The following is a 24612-nucleotide window of genomic DNA, read 5'->3' on the forward strand; positions in this document are numbered from 1 at the left end:
GTTAAGAACAAACGATCCGAAAAGAAATCGCTCAAGAAAGAATCACAAAATGAAAGTAAATAGAGGGAGTTGTGAGCGCCATCTGCATGATAAGTGACGAAGTATAGACTCATCTTTTAAGCAGGTGGTTCAAAATTTCTGAGTACTATAATTTTAGTATTAAAGAAAAAATTATATTACTATTCTGAATTATATTACTGCATAGTTAATCTAACATTTAATTTAATTGTGACGAAACAAAAAATATGCACATCGGCAAAACGCTATATTTTGTGTAAAAAACTCTTAGCTTTCAGAAAAAAAATTCAAATTTGAAGAATTTTGGGCTGCACACCGAAAAAAATCAATTTTTCCACTTTAATTCGATTTTTAAGGATCTTCTGATGAGTTTATGAAAAAATAAATATTTTCATTCAAAAGCTGAGAATTTTTCCTACAAAATGCAATGTTTGTCGATTTTGTTTAAAAATGTTTTTCATATCAGAAAAATTGACAAAAAAGTTGAAAAAAAATTTTTTCCAAAATTTCAAAAAATCATAACTTCAAGACCGCTGCGTATTAAGAGCTAAAACTCTCAGGGAATTTTTGTCTTATAATAGAGAACACTTCCATAAATTTTAAACATAATCCGCGAGGGTCGCCCCGTAAAAATGTTCTTATTTGGTGGAATGACCCATATATATGATATAAATTTTAATAAAAACCAGTTCTGAAAAAATTATTATTCATAGAATAATACATTATCTAATATATAAAATTCTCGTGTCACGGTGTGCGGGACCGAACTCCTCCGAAACTGCTCGACCGATTTTCGTGATCCTTAGCGTGCATATCAGCCAGGGTGGATATTCGATCAACATCTATTTTTCATCCCCCTAAATGTTAAGGGTGGTCCACCCCTAAATTTTTTTTTTAATTTTTTAGACAAAATTCTTTGTTTTCATTTTTTCACGATACAGCATACAAAAATACATGCAACCCTAAATTTTCACCCCTCTACGATCAACCCCTATTTTTTATTTGTGAATTATAAACTTTAATTTTTTGGCAAAATTTTTTTTTTTATTCTGTCGACTTAAAAAAAAAAATCATATTACTCTCAATTTTTCACCCCTCTACGATCAACCCCTATTTTTTATTTATTTATTAAAAACTTTTAATTATTTTGCAAAAATTATTTTTTTATTTTGTCATGACAGATTAAAAAATCTGCTATTACTCTCAATTTTTCATCCCTCTACGATCGACCCCTATTTTTTATTTGTTAATTATAAACTTCAATTTTTTTGGTAAGAATTATTTTTAATTTGTCATGACAGAATAAAAAATTTCATATCTCTCTCAATTTTCACTCTTATACGATCAACCCTTATTTTTACATCCCAATTTTTATTTTTTTTTAATCTATCCACAGATCCGCAATAAGGTTGCAAGATGGCAATCAAATATTATAATTGTAGTACGATAAATTCTTATTCTGAGTTTATAATTTCAAGTTCCTTTAATTATGATATTTTTTTTAAATTCAATTTGATCTTCCGCCCTTGCCGGTCGAATACTGATCAACTATCAATCAATCAGTTATCCCCGCCAGGTGTCACCACTTATCCAGCAAACATCACGGAGTCGGGATGAAGACGAAGCCGGTCTCCTGTCTTACTCACTATACATTTTTCAGCCATGTTTTTTTGGTTTTATTTGTGTATCAATCGTAGCAGTGACTGTTATACTTATTATTTTAATTTTTCTGTGCAACTCTTATGTTAATTTTGCTGTCATCGTAAATTGATCATTAATTTCCAGTGCAATAATTATTTATTTACAATTTATTAATCTGACAAAGACAGTTTTAACTCTCAGTTAATTAAGTGATCTCATGTAAATAAACACGTGTTGTAAGCTGATGTTGAATATTATGCTCATTCCAAAGTGGTTATTGGTACTTTGGAGAAGGAATGCCCGCATTGTCATGCACTTAAATTTAAAAATGAGCCACTTGGGATGTGTTGCTCATCAGGAAAAGTACAACTAACCGAAATTGAAACACCACCTGAGCTCTTGCACGGTTTACTTACTGGTACTGATCCAGATTCTAGCCTGTTCCTGAAGTCAATTCGCACATTCAATTCATGTTTCCAAATGACATCGTTTGGAGCAACAGAAATAGTTAGCAATGTTGCTGCAAACAGTCAACAATTTAATTCCACGTTTAAAATCAAAGGCCAAGTTTATCACAAAGTAGGCTCATTGCTGCCAATGCCAAACGAATCTCATAAATTTTTACAAATATACTTTATGGGTGGCGAGGACTCCGAACGTGCACTTGCCAATCGCGTGGATGCACGTTGCGACTTCCATAATCTTAATTCACCTTTTGCCAGGCGTATCGTCAGTGAGCTGGACGCTCTGTTAAATGAGCACAATGAATTATTAAAATTTTTCACAGCACGCATGCACAAGCTACAAAGTGACAATCACGCTATTGTCATCAATCCTGATAGAACACCAGCTGGAGAGCATGTACGTAGATTCAACGCATCTGTTGAAGGCGTTGCTGGAATCATGGTTGGCGACCGTACAGCTACGCGACAAATCATGATTCGAAGAAGAAATAATGATCTTCAGTTCATCAGTGATACCCATCGTTCATATGACGCTCTCCAATATCCACTAATTTTCTGGAAGGGACAAGATGGATATTGCGTAAACATTAAACAACGAGATCCCGTAACAGGTAATTCTTTCATTATCAACAACATAATTATTTTATTATTAAAGAGTAAATCTTCAATTAATTTAAATATATATTATTACAGGAGCTGAAACAAATAAGAACGTTAGCTCGAAGGATTTTTATTCATATCGTTTGATGATTAGACGCGGCCGAGACAACATCATTTTACGATGTCGTGAGCTTTGCCAACAATTTATGGTCGTCATGTATGTGAAGATAGAGAGTGAACGACTATGATACTTGCGATATAATCAACAGAAGATACGTGCGGAAGAATATATTCACTTGCGAGATGCTATTGCGAACAACGCTGACACTGCCGAAATTGGTAACTCTGTTATCTTACCATCATCGTACATAGGTAGTCCACGTCACATGCAAGAATACATACAGGATGCTATGACTTTCGTGCGTGAATATGGACGACCGTGTCTTTTTATTACTTTTACATGTAATCCAAAATGGCCGGAAATTACATCGTTGCTATTACCAGGACAAAATGCAATACATCGTCATGACATTACAGCACGTGTGTTTAAACAAAAATTAAAGTCTTTAATCAACTTTATTACCAAATTGCATGTATTTGGCCCCACACGTTGTTGGATGTATTCAGTTGAGTGGCAAAAGCGTGGATTACCTCATGCTCACATTTTAATTTGGTTCATCGACAAAATACGTGCTGATGACATCGATAGTTTGATTTCTGTAGAGATTCCAGATCCGTCTACTGATCAATTACTATTTGATATTTTTACTACAAACATGATTCATGGTCCGTGCGGAAATCTGAATCCTTCATCACCTTGCATGGTAGACGGAAAATGTACAAAGCGTTTTCCTAAAGATTTTACTAACGATACGGTCACACATGTTGACGGATATCCAATATATCGTCGAAGAAGTATCGAAAATGGCGGACAATCTTTCGTTAAAACTATCAACAATGCAGACATCGACATTGATAATCGTTGGGTGGTACCATATTCACCTTTGCTGAGCAAAACATTCGATGCTCAAATTAATGTTGAGTTATGCAGTTTGGTGCAGAGTATCATATATATTTGCAAGTATGTGCATAAAGGGAGCGATATGGCTATATTTAGGGTTGAAAATACTAATGTTCATTCTCCTCCGTTGAATCAAAATGATGAAATTACGATTTACCAAATTGGCCGGTATATCAGTTCCAATGAAGCTGTCTGGCGTATTTTCGGTTTCTCAATTCATGAACGGGATCCAGCAGTTATCCATTTAGCTGTCCATCTTGAAAACGGCCAGCACGTATATTTTACCAACGATACAGCGCTTGATCGTGCTATAAATCCACCAAAAACTACGCTCACCGAATTTTTTGAACTGTGCAATCGTGCGGATGCTTTTGGTGCCTTCGCGCAAACACTGCTCTATTCTGAAGTTCCACGGTATTTTACATGGACTCAATCGAAAAAATGGATGCCCCGCAAGAAAGGGACACCAGTTGATGCGTGCCCCGGTTTATTCAAATCAAATAGTTTGGGTCGTGTATATACAGTCAATCCAAGGCAGACTGAGTGCTTTTATCTGCGACTATTGTTGGTTAATGTCACCGGACCATTATCATTTCAAGATATACGGAAGGTAGATGGACAACAGTATCCTACGTATAAAGATGCATGCCTTGCTCTAGGCTTGCTAGAAGACGACAACCATTGGGACAGCATGCTTGCTGAAGCAGCATTAAACTGCACAGGAACATAAATTCGTCTACTATTTGCTATAGTACTGACTACATGTTTCCCGGCCCGAGCACAAATGTTGTGGGATAATCACAAAGATTCAATGACTGATGATATATTGTATCGACATCGTACAAGGTGCAACGATCAAACAATATCATTCAGTGATGCAATGTACAATGAAGCATTGATTGCTATCGAGGATCTTTGCATTGCTATTGCGAATTTACCAATCAGTCATTTCGGTATGAGCTCACCGAATCGAAGTGCATCTAATTTACTTAACACAGATATGAATCGTGAACTACAATACGATACTGTACAAATGGCAAGCATTGTTAGTCGCAATTTTCCACTATTAAATGATGAACAAAAAATTATCTACGACCGCATCATGCTGGCAGTTTCGGCAGGACAAGGAGGATTCTTTTTTTTAGATGCACCAGGTGGAACTGGCAAAGCATTCCTTATTTCGCTACTTCTTGCCGAAATACGATCAAAAAATGGCATCGTATTGGCCGTTGCATCTTCTGGCATTGCAGCTACTTTATTAGATGGAGGCAGAACAGCTCATTCAGCATTTAAGCTGCCGTTGAACATTAAAAATAATCCAGATGCAGTGTGCAACATAAAAAAACAATCATCTATCGCCACAGTGCTGAAACAATGTAAAATTATTATCTGGGATGAATGCACTATGGCACACAAACATTCGCTTGAGGCATTGGATAGGACATTAAAGAATATCAAAAACAACGATAAACTATTTGGCGGCACTTTGTTACTCCTTTCAGGTGATTTCAGACAAACTCTTCCTGTTATTCCACGTTCAACGTACGCTGATGAAATCAACGCTTGTTTAAAATCATCGCGACTATGGCGTAATGTTGAAAAAGTACAACTGACGGTGAACATGCGCGTTCAAATGCTTCAGGATCCATCCGCCGAAACATTCTCTAAACAACTGTTAGATATTGGCGATGGGAAAGTTGCTGTACATGGAAATACTGGATGCATAAAATTACAGACGGACTTCTGCACAATCGTCAACTCGCAAAATACTCTTATCGATCACATATTTCCCGACGTACACACACAATATGCAAATCATAAGTGGCTGACAGAAAGAGCGATCTTGGCAGCTAAAAATTTGAACGTCAATGGGTTAAATTTAAAGATACAACAGCTGTTGCCTGGGGACTTGGTGTCATACAAATCTATCGATGCAGTTTGCGATACCAACCAGATTGTGAATTATCCAATTGAGTTTTTAAATTCATCGGATTTGCCAGGCATGCCACCACATCATTTACAATTAAAGGTTGGATCTCCGATTATTCTGCTTCGTAACTTAAACCCACCACAGCTATGTAATGGCACACGATTGGTCATTAAAAAATTAATGAAAAACGTTATTGAAGCAATCATCTTGAATGGCAAGTTTCAAGGCGAAAATGTGTTGTTGCCACGAATCCCTATGATTCCTACAGATGTGCCAATTGAATTCAAACGCACTCAATTCCCAATTAGATTGGCTTTATGACGATTAATAAGTTACAAGGACAAACATTGTCTGTATGTGGCTTAGATTTGGAAACACCGTGCTTTTCTCACGGACAACTATATGTGACATGTTCTCGCGTGGGAAAACCATCCAGTTTGTTTGTGTTGGCTAAAGACGGACTAACCAAGAATATTGTACACTCTATTGCGCTGAGAGATTAATTTTTTTTTTTTTCAACTGCCATAATTGATAGTAAAAATATGAATAATTATTTTTGATGTTTAGATAGCTATCAAGGATAGTAATTTAAAATATATTCGTTACTTTAATAAAGATTAATTTATTAACCTAAATAAAACATACTTTTATTGTTTATACCGCTTTCGATTATAAATATATCCCCGCACACTTACAGAAGATAGTTATTTTTATTGAATTAAAAAAATGTTTTCTAGAAATAACATACATGGCAAAACAACGTTTGCCGGGTCAGCTAGTATATGTATATATATACTGAAACTATATACTGAAACAAAAATTCAGTGTTATGAAATAAAGATTTTTATGCTTAATTATATAATTTTATGACAAGAAGTTCGAAATATAGCTACACGGAGAAAAAACTGTTGCTATTATCACGATACAGTATAGTGATGATCACGATCCACGTATTACTATACTTTAGATGCGCATATGTCCAATCTAGTGGATCGTGATTATCACGATCCACATGGATTCGGATATCGAATGTCTATATTGCTATGGTTTATAGATGATTATTAGTTGTTTTTGATTAAATGTTAATTATATGTTATTGCAGATTATTTTTTTTTTTTAGTTTTTTCGTATATTATTGTTATAAACATAAATACGAATTCCTTGTATAGCTTGATTAGTTTAAAATTTTTGTGTAGTTTATGTGACAGTCAAGAATTAGGTTAGGTTTAAAAATGTTTAAATAATGACTGTCAGCAGTTGAAATTTATTTTATATGACTTTTTTTTTTATTTTTAAAAATATTAGCCTATAAATTTGTATTATTGATATATTCATTAAAAATACGCAATTATTTTTATCATAAGAAAAATATTTTTTAATGGAATTTTTACTTCTTTATTACTCCATGTACTTTATAAAAAAAAAATAACATATTTTTGCGTAAAGTAGTATGGGATCAAATTATTTATGCTAAAAAAACCTTTTATGAAAACACAAATGTTATTTATTTAATACAATATATAATATTCATTGTTTTTCTTTATCAATGCAGTAGAATTATATACAATAACCACGGACACAGCATTAACACAGTTAACATAGGAAGATTTATTTCTTTACTAGACCTTCAAAAAACGACACGAGTTTTTCAAGATTCCACTCGAGTAATTTATCAACAACCCAATTGTCCATATCACTGTTAATATAAATTGGTGCAATTATCGCTATTTCATCACCAAAATTGTAAATAAATAAACTCGTAAGTTTGAGACTTGGTTATGTGTGGTGGCGCTGAACGCGTCGTGGATAATGATAATCACGATCCGTTTCGCTGTAGTAAGAAAAAGTTTTGAGATATTCACTATACAGTTGAGCGTAGTATTCAGTATTCACTGTTTCGAGCATAACTGTATTCGTATGGTGAATATGACAATATTGTTTTGAGCTAATCATGATACTTCGTTCACGATCCACTGGATCGCTATAATAGCAATACTTTTTTCTCCGTGTATAGGATCATTTATGATTTAAGTGAGGACGATATATATATATATATATATATATATATATATATATATATATAAATGAAAAAATGATTAAATAGAAGTAATAAGAAAAAGAATGAAATAACATACTGCACAAAAATACTTACGCGTATAAAAAAGTAGACCATAAAAATATATTAAAAGCTAAGTCTATCTGCTGAGTAATGTTGTTGCTCCACTTCTGGCAACGTTCGACCTCTTCACTGTAACACAATAAAACGAAAGATAATAATATACAAAAATAGTATGCAATTGATCAATACTATTTTGTTTGAAATGACTGAGATAGCAAGAAATTGAAAACGATGCCAAATGAGATGTACAGATAAGGAAAGAGCAAACGGAAATAAAGAGAAAAAAAAATAAGTTGTGGTGGAAGAGAGGTTCGCGAGGATATCCGAAGAGGATATCGACTTTGGCTCGTTGTCTGAATAATCATGATACTACTACCATCGAATTTTCGAAGGAATTGCCTTTTTATTTATTCTTTTTATTGGATTTCAAATTTTACTATCGGAAAAAACAAACCAATAAACTACAATGTTTTTCCAATTTTACTTATTAAATATTGTATTCACAGTTGATTGGGATTGAAAAGAAAAAAAATTTATTTCTTAATAAGAAATACGATCTCAGTAAGTTGCAAAAATATGAAATAATTTACTAAGAATAATTATTAATCAATACTCATGTTAAGAAATATTTTTTACTTACTTGGAGGCATCAATGAAATATATTATCAATGACGCGATACTGAGGATAAAGACCAAGACGACCTGAAACCAAAATTCAGTGTTATGAAATAAAGATTTTTATGCTTAATTATATAATTTTATGTCAAGAAGTTCGAAATATAGCTATAGGGTCATTTATTATTTAAGTGAGGATGATTTTAAATATTTCTGACCCCGAGCCCCCTCCTCGTCCGCAGCTAAAGAAAGATAAAATTTTTCAGGCTTCCCTCTCTCTTCTTACGCAAGGTTTTGTCGAGTTTTCCGAAATAGTTAAATGATATTAGAAAGTCATTAGGTACACTGATACTCATAATAATTTCACATAAATCAAAGAGTATTATTTTTGAAAAGATTATTATTAAATCATTCTATTTCTATTTGTTTCTAGTGTATAGGCTTTTTATGCCCCTTTACACCCCAAGCCTTTCTCAACATTAATGATTTTGCTTGGTTACTGCTCTTTATATTTGCGGCTGTGGCCCCACTTGTGCTTTCTGTACCGTATTCACCCTGAACCTCACCTTAGGCTGTTGGAACAGAATCATGGGGAAACCACAGAGAAAACCCATGATACCTTGATACCCAGCGCTTTCTCAGTAAGTGTTGACTTCCATCAGTTACGGTTAATTTATAGATCAAGTTGGCGGTAATTCTTCACTCAACAACAGTTGTAAATTGACGAAAATGTACGGCCGCAACTTGAATACAAGTTAACAATCAAACTTGTAGTTAAATTTCCTTTCAACTTTACTACAATTTGACGGAAATACTTGTACAGCAAGTTTTTACGTCTATTTTCAGAGTAAGTTATAGGTAACTAATAGGTAATTGCTGGCTTTGCCAACTCTTTCCGTCAAGTTTGCTTCAAATTGCGGACGTAGATTGACAGTAAGTTATAGGTAAGGTGGCTATTAGGGTAGTACAGTCGGAGCTGGGCTAAGTCTACAGTGATTGATAAGGAACTCTTCTTTATCGACCACTGGAGCATTAGGCCCTTCTCCTAGTGTGCAGAGATCCCTCGTGCTAGCAAACGCTGACTAGAGTGGTCACCCTATTAAGTTGTAGCTTAACTGGGTGATCGCCCAAGTCAGACGTGTGCCGCCCGGCTATCTCTGCCACTTCCAGAGGCTGGCAATGTAACGCACATATTTTTAATTATAATCATTGAAAAATATTGATGCGTGCCGGGATCAAATCCGGGTCCCACTCTTTCGAAAAGCAGGCACCAAGTCGACTAGGCTATTGCCTGCCTCCTGATTATTATTAAATCATTATTTCATCATTAAATATCATTATTAGATTTAAGTTACGACCATCTTCTTATTAGATAATCTTTCAATCTTTATAAAGTCGGTATTATAACTGCACGAAAAAAAGAAAACTCGAAAAATTGCAGTATAAAATGTAAAATCGGTCTCGTCATAATCAAAACTAGAAAAATTACAGTTTGAAATAACATTTTTCTAAATTCAATTTTTTAATTTAAAATTCCGAGCTTTCAATGTAAATCCCATACAAAGTTGCCGATGCTCAACAATTTCCGTTCATTGGCCAAGGCACGGCTACTAATACTCGGCCAAGTATCGGCGTTTTGTATCGGCCTAGCCTCGGTAAACCATCGGCTTTAATATTCGGCCAAGCATTGGCGATTTGTACTGGCCTAGTCTAGGTAAGCCATCGGCTACCGCACGATATTTATTATAGTATAATGGTATGTGATTTGATTATCAGCCATTGCTTGGCCGATGCTCTGGCTAATTCTTTATTACACTTGAAAACAATATTTATTGTTTTAATACATATTAGTCATTACTATGTTGTATTATTGTTTTCAATTTTTTTAATTTAACGTTTGACCAAATTATAAACTAATATGTACTAAAAATTAGTAAATCAATTTTTTAAAAATTATCTTAAGAGATTTTTTTAGGATAAAACACCAATTTAAATTATTAACAATGTTTTTTTTTATAAATATTATATTGATCATTTTTTAGTTTTTAATTAACATTTTTATTATTTAACAAACTCTATTAAAATTAAATCAACATTTGTTTTCACTAAAACAGACTTAATAAGTTAATGAATATTTTTTTGGAGGACTTTTTCAATAAATTCTTACATTACTCAATCAGTTGAACCTATTTCTTTTAGTATTAAAAAAAAAATATTTTAGCAAGAAACTAATGATTTTTAATGAATGATTTATTTACTCACAAATAGATTTATGAATATAAATAAAAATATACAAATATAAATATATATATTTATTTACTAATAAATCATTTATTTTTAATTAATTTTGAACTTCTTGCTTAAAAAATGAAGTTTTAAAAACTAGGAAGTTTTTTTTTATTATTAAAATTCAGAAATTGTTCAATTATGAAATAAATAGAAAAATTCGTAACAACAAACAAGTTAACTCAATTATACTGAGAAAAATTGATTGTTGGACATTGAAATGATTAAACTAAGAACGTTACACTGAGATCAGTTAGCAGCGCCCGTGACACCGCTCGAGGCTTCCACGCAGACGGACCAGGTTCAAATCCCTTCGCATCCGGATTTTTTCAGAATTAATTTCTATCAACCAGTAGTTCATCACCTCAGAATAATAATAATTCAAAAATAAACAATGAAAAAAAATTTTTTTTAATTATTTTACCTAAAATTTGATTTTTTGCTTATGCTTGGCCGATGCTCGGCCAATGCTTGGTTACTATGTTCGGCCGATGCTCAGTCGCTTATATCGGCTGGGTGTTACCATCCGATGCTCGCCCAGTCTTGGCCCAACGATATTTCACGATACTCGGCCGATACTTAAAGATCGGTTACCAATCTTGGCCCAGTATCGGGCCGATCTTCATTTTTTGTATGGAATATTACATTCTACAATGTAATTCTTATAAAATCTGTAATAATTACAATCTGAAACTGTAATTTTTCCAGTTTTCATCACGAAGCGCCACGTTGCATTATATACTGTAATTTTTCGAATTATCTTTTTTCCGTGTGAAGACAAAATTCCAAAAACATTCTATAAGTGAGATTATGATAAGAAATATCAGCTAAAACCTTTGAGAACAAATGAGATGTAGCTAATAACCGCGCGACACAATCATCCTGGCATGTATGAATTCCTTCTATTTATTTTGTTTGGATTATAATTAATCAGTCAATTACTAAAGCATCCAACACCGATTAAAATCTGGTAATCCAGAAATTAGAGCTGATCTATTTGTTCACTAGACATTCAGTCACGACAAGAAATCTATTGTGGTTCATTCTTTTGTTGTTTCATTTCTCTTCTTGCCACTAGCTCTGGTTTCGTCACTAAGAATAACAATGTGCTCTTCATCATCCAGCTCATAGTAATCAATCTATGAGTAGACTGTTTACTAATACGAAGGTTGTAATGCGCACAACAGCTGTTCATCACTAACTAAATGGACACTGCTCCCGCAGCTATGTAAATCGCGTCATACAATACTGCTTGTAAGCAAGCGTTATCGCAATTAGAGCTTAACGATTCTAGAGACAAGGGTCAAAGAACTTTTCAATTTTCCGTCTCCGTCTGAATGTAAAATTTTAGTTCAAGTTCTTTATCAAACTATGCGTATAGATATTAAGCCAACTATTCAAGTATGAATTCATTGCATTGTATTACGATTCTTGATAATTTTGATTGGTATATTGGTTTTTTTAACTTCCCGCTAAGAAAATTGAAAATTTTCATAAGTTGGGAAGTAATTGGTTTTACCCCGTTTTTCGAAAATTTACCGATTGATTCCAAAAACTAATCAACTCTTAACATAAAAAATCCACGTCGATCACTGCCAGCCTGGTGAAAATCGGTTGATTCGTTCGTGAGGTATCGTTGTCGAAAGAAAACCGAAAAAAGTGTTTTTTCTGAATTACTTCGAAGTTCCTCGTTCGATCAACTTTAGCTTAAAAATTCTTTATGAGAATTAAAAAACTGCGTCGAATGCCGCCAATCGCATGAAAATCTGTTCATTCATTCAAAAGTTATTGCAGTTTGAAAATTCAAAAAATTGTGTTTTATTAAACTTCTATCAGATTTTTGAGCTCAGAGAGATCAAAATGACACGATAATTTTATTTTTGAGCTCGAAGAGCTTAAAAACGTAATAAGTGCAATTTTGAGTTATGCTTATCATGAGTTATGCTGTCAACTCAAAAGCACCTTTTTTTGGAGAGATCTCCGGAAAAGACGTCGCAACGGCTGAGTTTTAAATATTTTTCAACAAAAATTTCAGAGAATGTTTATTAAATATGTATCTTTAATGTAAAAAAGTTTGAATTTAAAATTTCATTTTGTATATGACAAAAAAATTTTTGAAAACATGCCACTTTTTCACGGAGTAAACCCATGTAACCCCTTAAGCAAGAACGTAGCAAGGAAATAGCAAGAAATCTGCCGCTCCCCACTACGACTGTCGCGTAGAGATTTTTTAACGACAATTTGATAGGGGGTTATTTGTTTGTGTTAATGTTTTCTTTAATTTATTTTAATTTAAAGATTTACGAATATATTTTAATTTAGTTTTCTTTAATTATAAAAACAAATTAAGATTGACTAATACACAAATTAATACATAAAATAGTCAAATTGAATCTAAAGTTTGGGAGCAAGACGTTCGCGGAGACATTGTGCATGTTTGTATGATCTATTTTACGGTTATCGGTAGACTGACTGTAATTTGTTAAAGTTTAAGTTTGTTTCTTACTTTCTAAGTTACTGCATTTAGAAGGGATATTTTTACGTTTTTTGATTGGTTAAGAAAAGTTGTAGGCATTTTAAATAAGGGTGTTGTCAAAATAACGATAGTAGCGGTGAGAAAAATTTAGATAGAGAAATATGCTTTGACAGAGTGAGGTAGCGTTAGTGGCCCAAAAGGGTCAGCTAACGTGGAACTTATTTTTATCTCTTATTCTTTACTAAGGTCATAAATAATTTTCATGAGGGTTCCAGATATGGAGTAGCAGACATCTACTTAGATAAAAAAAGTAAAAGTAAAAAATTAAAGTAAATTATCTTCTTCAATTTTGTGAAGAGGAAAATAAATAAAATAAAATATTTTTGGAAACTGGAAAATACTTGTAAAATCATAAATTTAAGAGCGTGGGAGAATTTTCTTGTATAGTTGTTTTGCAGATGTTTTGAAAGTTATACAAATTTTGTATTTAACAAACTTTTTATTTTACCGTACGTATTGTTAGTTATTTGTCTCAGTCTCAAACAACGACATTCTGAGACTCTCTTGTAAAAGTAAGGGTTCTTACTCTATTTAACATATAAATCGTACTTGTTGAAAAGGTTATAAATAAGATTTCAAATGTCTTCCCGTGAAAAAATATTCTGATCAGGCTTGATATGAGCTGATAAGGCCATCAAATAAAAATTTTTGATATGTTCATATCTGGCCTGATATGATCTGATATGTCCATATTTAATTTTTGAAATGTCCTGATATGGCCTGATATGAAAATTGGCCATATCAGGCCTGATCCTTATCAATTTTATATGACTATATCAGACATGATATAGCTTGATATGCTCATATATAATTTTACATTATTTCTTCATAGGTCCTGATATGGCCTGATATAACCTTATAAAGTTATATATACTTTGATAAACTTGAAAAAAAATCCATGATCAGGGTTGATATAACTTGATATGGATTCATATAGTCTGATATACTCATACCCTTATCAGCACATAAGTTGTCTGATATACTTATATAAAGGCATACCCGAGTAAAAAAAACTATATAGCATTATATATGATTCATATATAATTATATAGAGACATATATGATTCATTTATAATTATATAGATGTATATATAATTGTATATATGTATAATGTATATATTTATATATATATATATACATATATATATGTCGGAGGAATACTGGTTTGGGCATTATTGGAGTCCTTTGGATCATTTTCAGCCATCTTTATTTATTTCACAATAATCAAATATAACACAAACCTTGATTTGAAATATAACGTACACTAACTTGTACAAATGATAGATTTAATTACAAATATTCTACTACGATTGATATAACAGTTAAAGACGTTGGGGAAATAAGACCGAGAACGAATCCGGGGTCAGCAGGATGTATGCGATCTTTACTTGATCAATGTTCAACGAGAACTACTCTTCCAAGTACCCTAAGTACTTATTCACTCAAAAATATTTCGACAGCCCTCATTGTCTGTCGATATTTCTAACTATATACTTTTTACTTCTATCCTGTGACCTCGGCTACGTTTGGTGACCATTGTCACTCCGGACTTAAGCCCATCGTCATAACCATAAAAATATAATCAGCTTAAGTCGTAAATAATATCTAAATATTCTATGCTTTACAATTTTGCCTAAAATTAACAGATAAACTAAAATGTTGGGAATTTCCTATCTCTGGGAAAACCCAGCTCGATATTATCTCCGACACGGCCAACCTGACGATCACACGTCCTCGGGTGCATCTGTAAACATGTCATTACAAGCCGTGTCAAAAATTTTTTTTTTTTTTTTTAAACTTATGTTCAGAGATTCATCAGGATGTCAAAAACGTTCGACCATCTTTATTACGCTACGCGTTTCCTTGAAAATACCTTTCCACCATTCCGTTCATACTGAATACAAGCCATATCCACCACAGGTATAGATCTCTAACACTCAAAATGGTTTGCCACTGTATACCATATACAGAAAACTTGTGTACCACCATAGTATCCAACTATGTACACCTTAAGCCCCCGCCACATTGTCAACCACGTATGACACATGTAGTGCAGCTTACAACATCTCTGGCCCCCGCCATCTCACCAGCTGGCCTTCGCGCCCTGACAATTTTGATAAACAAAATTGATTCAAACTACCCTGAGTTTGCAGTTGCGACTACAGACTGGCACAGATAGTGCAGCCAACAACTTCATCTCTGGCCCCCGCCATCTCACCAGCTGGCCTTCGCGCCCTGACAATTTTGATAAACAAAATTGATTCAAACTACCCTGAGTTTGCAGTTGCGACTACAGACTGGCGCAGACAGTGCGGCCAACAGATTTCTTTTGTCCCCGCCACTTCACCAACTGGCCTGTCATACCCTAGCCAAATCACTCTAGATTTGCTTGTACGACCTACAGCTTGGAGCAAGTGGTGCGACCTCACATCTACCATTAGTGCTGAGTCTCTCCCCTGGTGGTTTCTGACTCTGTCTCAGAGTCTTCATTGCTCTCCTGATCAACAACTTCTTGATCATCAGAGGCATCCAACTCACTAGGAATATGGGACTCAGGCATTTTTCTCAGGTTTTCGTGACAGTATTTATATGTTCTATTACCCATTAAAGACTTTAAAGTATAACGATTACCGTCGAGAGTTTCCGTCACCACAAATGGACCTCTGAACTTTGGATCGAGCTTTGTTTGATTTCTCTCTTCGTTTTTAGTTAACACAAAATCTCCTACTTTAAATGAAACTATCTTTGCTTTATTCTTATCAAATCTAGACTTATCATATTTCGCATTAATTTCTATGTTATCAATCGCTTTTTGCCGTACGTCAGAAATATCAATTTCTTTATCGTCTTGATCAACTATCATTCCAAAAGGTCTAGCTACTTTTCCAATTAGCAACTCTAACGGACTAGCTTTAGTGACTCGATTAGTAGTACAATTTATTGCTAATTGAATTTCATGTACAACTGCTTGCCAAGAGTTTCCATTCGTTTCGGCTGCAGTAAACATACTTTTTAGGGTACTCATTACGCGTTCTACCTGACCATTAGCCCGACTTGAACCCGTAGCTATAAGATGTAATTTTGAGTTTTGTGAGGTACAATACTCTTGAAATTCTTTACTTGTGAAACATCTACCTTGATCCGCAATTATACGGGTCGGTGGGCCAAACAATGATATAGCATTTTTCAGAGCCTTAATAGTATTGACACTATCTATTTTTCGAGTATGGTATAGTAAAACAAATTTAGTAAAAGTATCTATCAACACGACAACGTACTCTTTTGAATCGTTTTTACCCGTTAATTTACCTGTGATATCTATGTGCACTGTATGCCAAGGGATGCTGGTCTTAGGAATAGGATGAAGCTCTGCTTGTACTTTGCCTGAGCTTGACTTGGAAACTCTGCAAGTATAACAGTTATCAATGAATTTACGAACATATTTCGTAATTCCTTCAAACCAGTAATACTCGGAAACCTTGTCAAGTGTTTTCTCCCATCCTAAGTGCATAATTGACTCGTGTACATGATTTATTACCGACCACCTAAAAGCACGTGGAACAATAGGTAAACACAATGTTTTACCTCGCCTTTGGATTTTTCGGTGGAGTAACCCTGACCGTACTTCATAAGTTTTAGCAAGATCGGATGCAATCTCATCATTTTCTCAATCAATTACTATCTTACTAATTTCTGGGTCACGCCGTTGCTCAACAAGAAGCCAATCATCGGAAATTTCCGTCAAATTTATACGTTTCTGTAAAATTTTATTTGAATTACTACGCAATTGTTCTGTAACAGGATTACGCGAAAAGAAATCAGCGTGAGCCATTCGTTTACCTTCTCTATACACAATATCAAATTTAAAAGTCTGTAAGAAAGCCCACCAACGGTGAACCCTTGGTGTTAGGTCAGCCTTTTTCTGAGAGGCTTTTAACGAATTACAATCCGTAATTACTACGAACGGTCGACCATGCAAATAATTGCGGAAAAATTTTACTGCGTTAAATACAGCTAGAGTCTCTAATTCATATGAATAATATCGTGACTCAGCTGAACTAGTAGCTTTGCTATAATACTCGACAACTCTATTTGAACCATTAAATTTTTGCATTAATATAGCCCCATAGCCTTCAGAGCTAGCGTCTGTGTGCAACTCTATAGGAAAGTTCGGATTGAAGATCATTAGTACAGGCTCATTAGTCAATACAGAGATTATTTTCTGACGGATATTTTCATGTACCTCAGTCCATTCAATATTTTTTTTGCTACCTGAGGTCAAACGGTATAAGGGTTTCATTACCTGTGAGAACTTTGGAATAAATTTACGAAAGTAAGAAGAGAGACCGATGAATTGTCTCAACTGAGTTACGGTTCTCGGTGCAGGTAAGGCAGTTAAGGCTTCGATTTTACGTGAGCTGGGACGAACTTCGCCAGCAGAAATCTCGTAGCCCAGGTATTGTACTTGGGTTTTAAGAAACGAGCATTTTGAAAAATTAAAAGAGAATCCGGATTTAATGAGAGTACTGACTACTTTTTGAAGTCTGTCTAACGCTTCCTCGATAGTTGAAGCTATAATCATAATATTATCCATATACACAATGACGTATGTATATGCAAGTTCTCCTAGGGCTTTTATAACAGCACGTTGAAAGACAGAGGGTGCGTTCTTTAGCCCGAATGGCATGGTCAAATATTCATATTGCCCATCAGGCGTTACAAACGCTGTCCGTTCAATCGATTCTGTCTCAACAGGGATTTGGTGAAATCCACTGGCCATATCTAAACATGTGAAGAATTTAGCACCAGCAAGTCGCGCTATTTGGTCGGCTATGAGGGGTAAAGGAAATTTATCATCTATTGTATTAGCATTCAGTTCCCGATAATCGACGCACAAACGATCAGAACCATCTTTCTTTTTAACTAATAATATAGGACTTGCAAACGGAGAGCAACTCGGACGAATAACATTAGCCTTCAATAATTCATCTACTCTGTCCCGTACTACCTGCCTTTCCTCAGCACTAAGACGATACGGTCGCCTTTGTACAGTTACATTAGGGTCAACTAAACGTATTTTAAGCTCCCCTGTACTAACACGAGTACTTGGAAACCCCTGAATAAATGAATCGGTATATTCTTTTAAAATAGGAATGAGTCTCTCTTTATCATCTCCAATTACGTCAGTATCCCGTATACCATTCCCGTTGTTTTTTGAATTCCCACTCGCTAATGATGGACATCTTGAGGCAACGTGCCCCACTACACCACACTTGAAGCAGGTAACAACAAATTTTTGCGAGGTAGGCTTAGTGGCTATCTGGCTATTAGATGCTCGTTCTGATTTCCCTTTGTTAATCGACGGACAATCAACACTTTTGTGTCCTAATTTTCCACATGAGTTGCACTTAATCGGTGACGACGATTTAAATCGTTTAAAATTATGCTCTACACGATCATCTTGGTGTGGAGCAGACCTTTTTCTTGCATAATTAAAGGCTTTCAATTCATTTTGTAGTTGGTTACGTGATTTAATATCTGTCGTAAATGATAAACGTTGAAGACGCGTATCAGACTGCGAAAGATGTGCGAGTACAACAGACACCGCAATTTCTTCGACACTTTTCCACTTTGAACAAAGAGACGCCAATAAACGACTCGAATATGAAGCCAAGCACTCACCATCTTTCGGACGACTATTTTGTAAATTTATTAAAGTGGCCGCCGATGTTTCTAGTCCACCAAATCTCGCGATAAAGAGATCTTTAAATTCAGTCCACGTTATTTCAGGATAACACACTTGAGATAACCACGAAGATGCAGATCCTTGAAGAGCTTCACTTAACGTGATAATAAGTGTACTACCCTCCTGAGGACGTTCCGCGAAACACATATCCACGGTTGAACACCAAGCAGCTGGATCCACACTTGAATTTTCAGGATTAAACTTTGGCAAAGAAATGTTGCGATTAGTAGGCAGTGGTTTTGTTACAACCTTCATTAATTCTATCAAATTTCGATTTTGCATTTCCATTAGCAACTGGAACTGATTAGGAGAAAAACCCGTAGCTGATCCAGATCCCACTTCTGATGTCGGAGGAATACTGGTTTGGGCATTATTGGAGTCCTTTGGATCATTTTCAGCCATCTTTATTTATTTCACAATAATCAAATATAACACAAACCTTGATTTGAAATATAACGTACACTAACTTGTACAAATGATAGATTTAATTACAAATATTCTACTACGATTGATATAACAGTTAAAGACGTTGGGGAAATAAGACCGAGAACGAATCCGGGGTCAGCAGGATGTATGCGATCTTTACTTGATCAATGTTCAACGAGAACTACTCTTCCAAGTACCCTAAGTACTTATTCACTCAAAAATATTTCGACAGCCCTCATTGTCTGTCGATATTTCTAACTATATACTTTTTACTTCTATCCTGTGACCTCGGCTACGTTTGGTGACCATTGTCACTCCGGACTTAAGCCCATCGTCATAACCATAAAAATATAATCAGCTTAAGTCGTAAATAATATCTAAATATTCTATGCTTTACAATTTTGCCTAAAATTAACAGATAAACTAAAATGTTGGGAATTTCCTATCTCTGGGAAAACCCAGCTCGATATTATCTCCGACATATATATATAATGTATACATAATATATAAATAATATAAATGTAAATAATTAATAATTATAATAATTATAATTATAATTAATAATTAATAATAATATAAATGTAAATAATTAATAATATTAATGCATAAATAATATATATATATATATATATAATATATATATGTATAATGTATATATAATTCATATACAATTATATATGAATCATATAGAATTCTATATAATTTTTTTCCTTCAGTGGGTATTTTGTGATTACCATAAAACATTCTCTTTTTCTATCTAAGAGTCTGTTACTCCAATGATTAACAATCTTTCAATATATAGTATTTTGCGGATGAAATAATAGGAACTAAAAAAAAAATTTAATTTCACAAAAATTATTAGTTTTGTCAAGTTCAAAAATTGTTAGCCAGGCCCACCAGCAATATATAGTTCCATATACTAAACAAATAATTCCACCAAAATTTAAGCTTTTAATTTTGATTTTACCTCTATTATTTTTTTAATTTAAAAAAAAAAATTATAAATTTTAAAGCAACGAAGTAGCTTAACAATATCGTAAAATCATTTTTGCGATTTCATGTATACATACTCAATTTTATAAATCTACATACAGATACTATTATTATATATAAACATTGATAATTAATAATTAATAAATTATTAATTATCAAGGTGTGCCAAAATGTAACTTCAGTGGAGAACCTTTTAGAATTGGAAATTTGAGTTCCACTTTTAACAGCAGCTGTGTTTGGGCATTTCCTGAGATATTTCGGGTTGAGAGAATTCATTTGATTATTTATAGGATTTTTAACAGGAGATTTAATTGGGCACTTCCGGCCAAATTTTGAATTTTCACCGGAAATGCCCAAACTAAGCTTCTGTTAAAAAATTCTATGAAAATCAAATACATCGTCTCACACCAAAATATTTCAGGAAATGCCCAAACGCAGCCGCTGTTAAAAGCGGAATTCAAAATTCCAATTTTAAAAGGTTCTCCACGGGAGTTACATTTTGGCACACCCTAATAATCATACATAATTATATAGGGACATTTTTCATTTATAATTATGTCATATAATTATATATAATTTTTTTTACCCGGGCGGGTACATAGTCTGATATACTTATATCAGAGTACATATAGCCTGATATGGCCAATTTCCATATCAGGCCTGATATGGACGATTTATATCAGGCCTGATATAGTCTGATCAGAAAATTTTTTCACGGGTTAGTAACAAAGAAGGGAGAAATGTGCGCTCCTTGACCAAGAATGTTGTTAACTTCTTGTTGCAGACTAGACAAAATATTAATAAACACTGTGCTTCCAAAATCTTACTCAAGTATGGCGCTAGTCAGGACACACAGCCTTGATTGATTGTCTTGGTCAAGAATTGTCCAATTCTTTACAAAAACTTTGTCAAATACTCTGGACAAGAAACTTATCCAGATCAAGGTTACCGGGGGAATAGGCTTGTCGAGCTTATATTTTTTTAATTTATTAGAATCAATTAACCAGAAAACCCTCATGAAGTGAGTGGAACACAAACGAACTATGTAGTAAGGCTAGCGCCTACCCCTAAGGGAGTCAGAGTCTAAACTAGAGTAATAGGTACTGATATATCTAATATCCCGCGGTAGTGAATAATCTGTGTCGGTAGAATAAATTGCTAGCAGACGATAGAAAATGATTACCTTGCTACACCTGATTCTCGGAAGGAATCTATTTTTGAAAATATACCCTATCACTCTCCCTCAACGAAGTCATTAGATCTTGCCCAAGGCTCAACCAGAAAGCCGATCTAGTGCAAATTAATAGACGCTCATGGGATAAAGGCTATCATCTGCTACTATAATCGCTGGAAGGTTTCTCCTTATTATTAATTGCCTTGGGCAAACTAACTGTTTTGTCGAAAACTATCCACTTAGGATAGTTTCCGTAATTGTTTTAAAAATTATAGTTAATTTGGGATTAGGATATTAAATAAATTGTGTATCGATTTGTAGGGGAATAAAATGAAGATTTATTTATCCCCAGAGGAGGAAAACTCAGTTGCACTGAGAAAAAACCTCCTCGAATGAAAAAATGTACAAGTAAGAACGCAAAGCGTGTAGTGCGAATAAGACTGTGTGTAAATTGCCGTCGCAATCAACACGAGGTGAGCTCAACCTTCTTAGAAACGCAAAATGTATTAATTCAGAATTCGTGAATTGACGCTAACTTTTAAGTTAACTAGAGTCGATTGATAGTGCAATACTAAGTAATCGACGTACAACGTCAGTGTAAATACTGATAGATTATAATTATTAGTGTAGGAACTAATTAGATAATTTGACGTCAGAATTGAATAATTGATGACATTTGATTTGATAGAATGATGGTTAAATGTCGAACGATGAATTTACATATTTAATGTAATTTATTATAAGTATTGCGTATTAACTATGGATTGACTAAAGCCGCGTGGCTGATGCAATCCTTTCTCAAAATGGCGCGCAATAACCGCGTGGCGTCACTTATTAATTTTGATTTATTTAACTCACTGAATAATTACTAATGAAATTTAATGATTCGAGAATTTAATTGGTAATTGAAATTAATGAAACTAATAATATTTAATGAAAATTTTAAGTATTAAAGTAAATGCGTATTATACGTGATAAATCAGAAAACGATTGACACAGAGTAGTCGTACTAGTACAAGCGTCCAAGCACAACTGCTTTCCGCCCGCCACGCGAGCCGGCTTCTCTCCCGCTAACCAGGGCGCGCATGAGCGACAGCCATGGTGTGACACGAATTTACACGAGTTGGAGCGATCAAGCCCGAAGGCGCAACTCCTCATATAAATTTCTATTGAATGTTTTTTCTATCGGTTAAACACTAACTAAAACACGATGAAAACCGAGTGATGATTATTATCCTTAAATATTCCTTAAAAAAAATTAAATTAACTTGAATCAAGAAAATAATTTTTAAGATCTTTATCGTCTTTATCTCCACAAAAATTAAAGTTAGACATGAAAATATAAAAAAATAAAAAGAGAAAAATTTTTTTTTTTTTTTTTTTTTTTTTTATTTTTACCCCCCTTTTCAGACTTCTATCTCGATGGGGGTCCGGCCGAGACCGGAAGGGGACTCCAGGCTGATCGGTACATTAAGTTTGGCAGAATAAGTTTGGCGGTATTACATACTTTTTCAGCCTGGAGAGTAATGCGGCGATGGGCCGACTTTGGGGAAACTGCACGCATTTGCCTGTGCCCCACCGGTAGCACAGGGCTTGGGGAAACCATCGAAAAACCCAAACCTGTACAGCCCGGCGTGAGTTACGAGCACCGATGTTCACTGAAAATTAAATTTCAGCTCACACCGGGATTCGAACTCACGCCTCACCAGTCCCAAGCAAGCATGACAAGCATTATACCGCTTAGCCATGGGACTGGCTAAAAGAGAAAAATATAATAGTCATTTCTATCGGATAGCTAGTGTTACGTCCTGAGTGACGTAATCACAATATTATGTTTATTTTGTTCCAAGTTTTAGAAATAGCTACTTAAAGCCTTAAAATATTCAATATTGTCTATAATATATTTGTCAATTATAAAATATATTACTTTATATACAGTCTGGAAAAAAAGTTTTATCGAGCAAAAAATTGTTAAAGTTTAAGTTCTTAATACTAACATCAAGAAGATTACAATCATTCTTTTTAATAATATTGAATTTCATAAAGTTTCGTGAAATTTTTGTATTTATAATATTACAATAGTAAAGAAAGACCATTCGGCAGCCGAAATAGAAGTAGATTTCATTTTATTACTTATCAATTAAAATAACAATTGAATTTCAATGTATGATTTTTATTGTAATTATTACAACAAAAGTTTTCTAATGAAAAAAAAGACCATTCGCAACCAAAATGGAAGTATATTTCATCATGAATAGAAAAAAATATAACGAGGATTGTATACAAAACTAGGGCTTTTAATTTCTATGCAATCGACAAAAATATATATCGACGAAAAAATACTAAAACCAGTGCAATAGCAAATTTCATAATTGGCATAGCGGAATAGGGCATAATTTTGAGACGACACATATGATATGGTACTCGAATTGAAGCTTATTTAACCTTATTAAAGAGCTTTCAGATGCAATTTACAGAGTTTCAATAAGTCATCCCATTCAAAAGTTATTCGAGTAAGAAAGTGAAGAAATATGAATTTTTATGATTTTCAAAATTTTTAAATCCTGGCAGTTCTAAATGACGACCGATTAAGCTCATCTTCGAACTTGACTTCGGTATTTATCTGTAGAATAAGTATGTTGAGTTTGTAGTAGAGGAGACCGTGGGAGATCGACCTTCACCGATCTGATAACCAGATGAGACATATTTTTTATCGAATATAATTTATAAACAAATATGCCTATAATTACTTGCCTATCTGAAAGTGCTCATGGCTATTTTTAATTAAATTAACTTTAATCGATTTTTTTTCATCACTTTCATTCTTTTGATAACCAAATGAATTTTATTTCACTGTTAGTTTTTAACACACAGAATATGCCTCAGTAGGCTTGCCTACTCATTTTTGTGTATAGCTACCTGGCAAGCCAATGTGAACAGGTAAGTCAATATAGGTGACTCCATCGTTCTGCTAACTTATCGAAAGTTATATCAAATTTTAGATTATTTTATTACAAAATCAGTCATATAGACTTGCCTGCAA

At 34.0% G+C, this 24612-nt stretch overlaps 1 protein-coding gene across 1 annotated transcript in view; it reads right to left on the reverse strand.

Moving 5' to 3' along the window:
* LOC123265791 (calcium-activated potassium channel slowpoke) overlaps window positions 1-24612 on the reverse strand; it is a 400630-nt gene that overhangs the window by 296651 nt on the left and 79367 nt on the right. The window contains 3 exon segments of the mRNA XM_044729712.1: window positions 7827-7852; window positions 7855-7922; window positions 8434-8495. Coding sequence (XP_044585647.1) covers window positions 7827-7852; window positions 7855-7922; window positions 8434-8495 — 156 coding nt within the window.

This window comes from Cotesia glomerata, linkage group LG5, assembly GCF_020080835.1.
Source record: "Cotesia glomerata isolate CgM1 linkage group LG5, MPM_Cglom_v2.3, whole genome shotgun sequence".
In the NCBI taxonomy this organism is placed as follows: Eukaryota; Metazoa; Arthropoda; class Insecta; order Hymenoptera; family Braconidae; genus Cotesia; species Cotesia glomerata.